At 52.3% G+C, this 7,306-nt stretch overlaps 1 protein-coding gene across 1 annotated transcript; it reads right to left on the bottom strand.

Annotated features, from left to right (window-relative positions):
* Positions 1–992: 992 nt before the first annotated feature.
* Positions 993–6,871, bottom strand: LOC111159572 (pyrimidinergic receptor P2Y6). Its single transcript, XM_022522102.1, has 3 exons — positions 6,803–6,871; positions 5,949–6,010; positions 993–5,113 (listed from the first exon to the last, which is right to left on the bottom strand). Exon 3 carries the CDS (start codon positions 5,077–5,079, stop codon positions 4,093–4,095), a length of 987 nt encoding a protein of 328 aa, XP_022377810.1. The 5' UTR covers positions 5,080–5,113; positions 5,949–6,010; positions 6,803–6,871; the 3' UTR covers positions 993–4,092.
* Between the last annotated feature and the right edge of the window lie 435 nt (positions 6,872–7,306).

Genomic DNA, 7,306 nt, shown 5'->3' with positions numbered 1-7,306 from the left:
GGTCCCAAACCGGAATGGTCAGAAACCCAAGCTGTTTCTCATGGTCCAAGATGGTGCTCCAGTTGTGATGTCCCCTTTGTAAGCAGTGAGAAGGGAGGGGAGGCAAAGGACAGACAGATACTACCACTCTTTTACAGACATTCACCCCCTCCCCATATTAAATTGCCTTAAGGTACTTTGCTTATCTCCAATTGCCCAGGATTAAGGTACCTGGTCATACTTAGCTACAGGTAAGGATGGGAAATGAAGTTTTCATCCTAGGAGGACAGGTGCCCAATTAAAAGAGAGTTGCGGGGACGCTTGGGTGGCTCAGTTGGTTGGACGACTGCTTTCGGCTCAGGTCATGACCCCAGAGTCCCGGGATCGAGTCCCGCATCGGGCTCCCAGCTCCACGGGGAGTCTGCTTTTCCCTCTGACCTTCTCCTCGCTCATGCTCTCTCTCACTGCCTCTCTCTCAAATAAATAAATAAAATATATATTAAAAAAAATAAATAAAAGAGAGTTGCGGTTGGCACTTAGCTATCTCTGTCACAACTTCCTAGGCGGTCCCATTACTAGGACTGGCTGAGGCAGGTGGACACTTGGAAGGCAACTGAAGAAAGGAAAGGGAAGGGAGGGAGTATGGAAGAGCTGGCATCCTAGTATCTGGTTTAGAAAAAGACTGTGTGACCTTGACATGTTGATTCCCACAACTGGGCCTCAGTTTCCCCATCTGTAATTGGAGGTAATGTAAGGATTAAACGAGAAAATGTGTATACAGCACACTGCAGTGCCTAGAACTTGTAGAGCCCAGCGAATGGCCACTGCTGTCATTGTTGTGACTTCCCGGTGCTTCCCGGGCTGGCACCAAGCTTTTGACTCTCTAGCCATGACAGCTGTTAAGCCCAATCTCATGCCACAACCCTTCCTAACCATCCTCCAACAGCCTCCATGCCTTGGGCTGTGCTGTTCCCTGCACCAGGAACAACCTGGCCCTCTCGTCTTCCGTCTAATTACAGCCATCCTTCAAGCCCCAGTGGCACGACTCTACTCCCCAGGAAGTCTTCCCCAAGCCCTGAGAATCACCCTGGATCCCTGTGAACCCATGTGCTCCCCAGACCCCTCACCATGCTCTATCCCCACACCTTGTCTCTGTCCCCTCCACCCCAGCAAGCAGACCTCTCCAGTGTGATCCCCCATCACGGAGTGTGCTCTGGGTTAAAGTGAAGAGAGTAGGGGTGTGGGGACAAAAGGAGGGAAAAGGAAGTGGGCAATTCAGGCTCCCCGAATGGCACCTGGAATTCCTTGTACTCTCATGTAATAAATGACTTTTCCTTCTTGCAGGAACAGATGGGGCTCATGGATTATGGCCCTTGTTCTGACAAAAGTGTGCTGAGTTTTTTTCTTAGAAGACCAGCTGCCTTCCAGGTGAAGGCAAGGAGAAATCCTCTGCTCTTAGCCTCTTGTTTAGAAACCTCCCAGGCCAGTTCCTAGAGAGAGATGCTGAAGGAACTTGTGCGTACAATAGGCAAGTTCATTATAATAGTACCAGGCATTGCACGCTTATTCTGTTCCGGATATTATTCTAAGTGCTTTGCACATATTAATCTTCACAACCATTTTACAAGATAGATATCATTACTGTTTCCATTTTACAGCTGGGGAAGTTAAGGCACAAGGAGGCTAAAGAACTCGCACAGAGTAAGACAGCTGCTGAGTGGTCGGGCCAAGATAAACACCAAGGGGACCTGGATCTGGAATCCCTACCCTTTATGCGATTCTGGCTCTCAAAGGGAAGCTGGGAATGGGATTCACCTGCGGCCCACCATTTCCACTCTTGGAAAAGTAACCAGAGCGTCACAGTTCTTGGCAGTCTGCTGCACGGTCACCTGGGAGTCCCCACAGGGCTCAGCCGGCACTGTGGGCAGAGGTCCTCTGCCTTCTGGTCGCCCATTCCCCTACTTCCCTGGGACAGGCAGCTGACTCGGAACAAGATGCAAAGTAGTTAGGATCTGTAGTGCTTGGCATGACATTGCATTGTAGAGGGAACAGACCTCTTCTGACATTGCCTCACGTCTTTCTGCTGTAACCCAAAGAGTTCCTTCTGTCCAAATTATCGGGGCACTTTTGATGGATTTCCAAGATGGGCTGGGCCTGGTTTTCCCCCTTCCTCAGCCAGCTGCAAGCACGTCTCCAGCATGACTATGGAGTTTAACTCCGGCAGAGTCCTTCTCTGAAGGGCCCCATTGCCCAACAGCCCTGGAGATGAGAGGGCTAAAAGAAAAATACTAAGTTACGCAGTCCTTCCCTTCCCTGCCCTGTCCCTCTGCCCTGCCCTCACCCCTCCACTTTCTGAGAAGGGAGGCTCTTGGTCACGGCTGGTTTGTGTACAGGGTCTGAGTGATATACCAGCAGCCAAGGGCAGGCTAGATTGTTCTACAGGAGGAAAGCTGAGCTCTGGGAGGAGGGAACAGGGACCTGAGGAGAAGTGAAGCGGGGGATGGGGTGGGCAGGGTGGTGGAGATAGAGAGGAAAAGGAGCAGAGAAAATAAGGAGCTCTATGGGTGGGGCTAAAAGGAGGCATGGGTGGGAAGAGCAGGTAAAGAGTTCTTATGTGGTGGAATCCCTCAGAGATCTTCAGTGAAGATGCCTTTCCAAAGCTTTCGAAGGCTCAGGTGTGTTTGAGATGCCTCCATGAGATGGCCTCCAGCGGCTCTCAGGCACCCACAGGCCAGAATGATGGAGCCGGGAGGGCAGGAGCAGAACACATGGAACAGGCTATCTTGAGACTGGTTAGCAGGCTCCTGGCCACAGAACCTCTGCACCTCCATGTTGCAGCCTCCTGGTGGCCCTGCACCTCTTCAAGCTGTTGACTTCTTCTAGAATGAAGCACTGTTGAAGGGGTACTTCCTCTTACTTGGGAGGCCTGGTGGAGGGGTTCTCAGGCACCCAGGCTCCCCCGAGGCTGAAAGAGGCACATTTGAAGAGGTAGGTGGAGAAGAGGTAGAGTCTGGGGCTCTTCCTGGCGTTCAGTGCTCTGGTTCTGCCCACACCGCCCCCTCCGGGCTTAACGGAAACTCACTGTTCAGGGCCAGAGTCAGCACATCTCCACCTCTGGGGTTTTATAGACATACAGTGCCTTCCATCAGGAGCAGCCTGCCTCTCTCTACATTTTGGATTCCTCCCCAGCTCAAGCTCCACCTCTCTGAAGACGTGCTCTGATTCCTTCCTCTGCCGAGTCCCCACAGGCTGAAACATTTGAGGCCACGCTTGCCCTTATCGGGAGGGTGGCCAAGGGACAGCTCTCATTTCCCCAGTTTTCACACACAGGAGGCCATATGCCTGCCCCCCACCCCAGCTCTCTCTACCCCTCTACCCCAGGGCAGAGTCTAGCCTAGAGCTGTGGGAACATGCTCCCACTTCTATTGGCTGACCTCCTACTCAGTCTTCAACATCTGGTTCAGATGCCCCCCCCCCCACCCCATCCCATCCCAAGAGATCTTTCCTGACTCCTTGGACTGGATCATGGGCATTCTCTATTTATCTGTCCCAGCCTTGACATCATTGTGTCAAGTGTCTGTAAGCCCAGTAGTTGGGAGCCTATATGGGGCAGGGCTAGTACTGGTTCTCCCAGTGCCCCTGAATCAACCCAGGCCCAAGGACAAGGTGTAGGTAAAGGTGCGCTGAATGAAGGGACCATCACACACCTCTAGAGAGCTCATACTCAACCCATCAAAGTCCAGCTAGAACACTCCTTTCCAGAACTTCTCACCTCCTCCTCCCATCTTCCCTCAGTCCCTATACTGCTGACTCCAAAGCATCCAGCACACTCCTCAATTACAGTACGTGCCATGCGTGCCATGCGAACAGCTTCTGGCAGCTTCCCTGACTCCCCGGGGGGCTGACTGGCACCTTCTGGAAGGCCAGGTTCAAGCCTGTCTCTCTGCGCCCACAGGTCCAGAGCATGGGCTCAAGGAATAGTCATCGGTGAGATTCTGGAGTCTGTGGGGGACCTCACTCCATGCCCAGCTGAGCTAAGCTCTAATTCTCTGCCTGGTTTGGGGTTGGAGGGGCTTCTGGTGCCCAGGCCCCAGGTGTCCTGCCCCAGCGGACTCAGTGACCCTGTCGCTGCCACGTGGCTGTGAGTTTCTGGAGCAGCTCCTGTGGCCGCCGGCGGAACTTCTTCTGAGTGAAGTAGAAGAGGATGGGGTCCAGCATACTGTTGGCACTGGCAAAGGGCCGCGTGCCCTTGTAGGCAGCGGCAAAGGCCTCCAGCACGGGGCAGGGGACACCGGCTGTGGAGCGCACTGCCAGGTAGGCGGTCTTGGTGATGTGGAAGGGCAGGAAGCTAATGGCAAAGGCAGCTGCTACCACCAGGGCCATGCGGGCCGCCTTGCCGCGCCGTTCCCGGGCCACTGGCCCCACTGGTCCGTCCTGGCGGCACAGACGGCGGGCCAGGCAGCAGTAGCAGGCCAGCAGGGCGATGAAGGGCAGCAGGAAGCCGATGACGGTGAGGGCCATGCCATAGGGCATATAGCGGGCGGCCAGGGCCGGTGGGCTCAAGTCGTAGCAGACGGTGCGGTTACGCTGGATGCCAGTGGCGGCGAAGAGGGCTGTGGGCAGGCACTGGGTTGTCACAGCCAGCCACACGGCCCCGCACACCAGCCAGGCCACGCGGCGGCCCCCACGCTTGTGCCAGGGGGCCAGCGGGTAGCAGATGCCTAGGTAGCGCTGGAAACTGATGCAGGTGAGGAAGAGTATGCTGCCATGGAGGTTGGCGTAAAAGAGGAAGCGGACCAGGCGACAGGCGAGGTCGCCAAAGGGCCAGTGGTCCCCCTGGGCGTAGTTGTAGATGAGCAGGGGCAGGGAGCAGGCATAGAGCAGGTCAGCCAGGGCCAAGTTCAGGGTGTACACAGCTGTGCGGGTCAGGGCCCGGCGGGAGGTGCAGATCTGGGCAATGACACAGGCATTCAGGGGCAGGCCAGCCGCCAGCACCACTGAGTACACGGGTGGCAGGAGCAGTCTCTTGAAGTTCTCTTGGTAGACACAGGTGGTGGGCGGGGAGCCCAGGGCCTGGCCTGTACCATTGTCCCACTCCATGGCTGCCCGACTGCGCTTCCTACATCCAGAGAGGCTGGGGAAGCAACACACAACCTGTCAGTAACCATACTCACTGACCATCTGGTAGGCCCCTGTCCCTCTCTGGGCCCTTATCTTCACTTGAACCATCTCTGATACTCACCATCCCATGGAGGCCCTACATAGTCCTCACTTTAAGGAAACCTAGAATACAATAAAGCTCAAGCTTGGGGAAAATATGGCTCACTTTCTACAATATTCATTTCCCACCAACCTTCCTGGCGAACTTCTATTCATCCTTCAAAACCCTAGTCAAATGTCTCCTCTGGAAGTGGAGATTGACAGACTTTAGTTTGTTTTTGTTTTTTTGTTTGTTTTAAATCTTTTTTAAAAAGTTTTATTTATTTAAGTAATCTCTACACCCAACGTGGGGCTCAAACTCATGACCCCCAGATCAAGAGATGCATGCTCTGCTGGCTAAGCCAGCCAGGTACCCCACACAGACTTTAGTTTGTGTCCCACCTGTGCTACCTACTAGCTTTGTGACCTTGGGCTAGTGATATACCTTATCTGAGTCTCAATTTTCCTATTTGAAAAATGGCAGAAAGATACACCCATCTTTCAGAATGATAAGAGATTAGAGGTACTAAATCAAACTATGCAGGGCTTCCCTGGGCTTTTTGGAGTTTGGAGATTATGGTCATGGTGAGCCTGCCTGTCTGTCTCTCCAGCACTGACTGGAACCTCCTGAAGAGAAGTGCCAGGTCTGATGCTCCTCTGTGTCTGAGAGCGTGGTCTGGGTCCAGGGCAGAGAAGGCCCTGGTAATTCTGAATTAATCAACAGGAACAGAACGTCCATACACTGTGGGCTGACAAAGGACAGCGCCCACCTCCTCAGCCTGGACTCCACCTTCCAAAGCCATGGTCCTTCTTTTGGCTGCAGTCTTCTTATCTGTAAAATGGAGGAAGAAAGTGATTCAGGAGTCCCCTAAGCTCCTTCCACTTGACTTCAGGCTACAAATGCGGGTCTGGCCTAGCCACTGGGTCACAGCACCCTCTGGTGGCTACAGTGAGAACAGCGTTCCTGAAGGCAAATGGCTGGGCACCAGCCGAATCTGCTTCCTTGTTTTTTTGTTTTTCAGGGTTTTGTTTTGTTTAGTTGAGTTGAGTTGAGTTGAGTTGAGTTTTGCTTTGTTTTTCTAAAACTTTAATTTTTAAGTAATCTCTATACCCCAGGTGGGGCTCGAACTCACAACCCGAAGACCAAGTGTTGTGTGACAGAGGCAGCCAAGTGCCCCTCCTGCTTGCTTTTCATAGAGAGGAAAATACAGCACAGCCAGAGGCTGTGGTGGCTCAGTCTTACTCCGTGAGTTAGAAGCAGAGCCAGAACCATAGACTGCCCTCCTGACTGAGAGGCTGCAACTTAGCGTAGCCCAGGGTCATGGAATGTAGAGGCTATAAACCAAATGTCAGAGCTAGGCAAACCTCATTCAAATCCTGGCTCCCTTACTTCTATGCTCTTCAACCCAAGACATGTCAAACTTGACTTTTCTAAATCTCTGTTATCGGTAAAACATATCATAGGCCTGGTATATAGTAGGTGCTTAATAAATGCTAGGCTGTGCTGCTGTATCCTATACCTCATCCCTCCATTCTTCCCTCAGGCTAGGTTCTGGGGGAGTCAGAAGCACAGGTGCCTTAAGGGGGTTCCATGGTGAGGTAGGTCTGACTTCTTGATACCTACCTCCCAACCAGCATGTCCACATTTCCTAGTGTCCAGCGAGAATTCACAACTTAAATCCAATGGACCTGTAAGACAAAACCCTTTGAGATAGTGGGCAGATCACCCCCTCCCTATTAATAGATGGGAAAAACTCAAGCAAAGGAAAAAATATGAAATCCTGCAAATGCACACAGAACAGGATAGAGGGTTGAGGCCAAGTACATGGGCTCAGGTCCAGATGCCCAGGTTCAAATCCCAGCTCTGCTACATGTGAACTGTGGGGCCTTAAGGCTCATTATTGGACTTCCATGCCTTGGTTTCCCCATCTATAAAACGGGCTCATATAGTACCTGCTTCCTAGGCTTGTTATAAAGATCAGTGCCTGGCACAGGGCAGGTGTTGGCTATTCTTAATGTGAATACACCCTGCTAAGTCAAGTTATGATATTTTTCAAAGTTATGTTAGAGCAAAACCTAACTACCCAAACTGATTTCTTTCAACTTTCAATTTGATTTTGATGAAAAT

The sequence above is a fragment of the Enhydra lutris genome, unplaced genomic scaffold (assembly GCF_002288905.1).
Source record: "Enhydra lutris kenyoni isolate GAN:26980312 unplaced genomic scaffold, ASM228890v2 scaffoldscaffold68, whole genome shotgun sequence".
Taxonomy (NCBI): Eukaryota; Metazoa; Chordata; class Mammalia; order Carnivora; family Mustelidae; genus Enhydra; species Enhydra lutris.
Note: the sequence above shows the minus strand (reverse complement) of the source record. Positions and strands in the feature narration are given on the sequence as shown.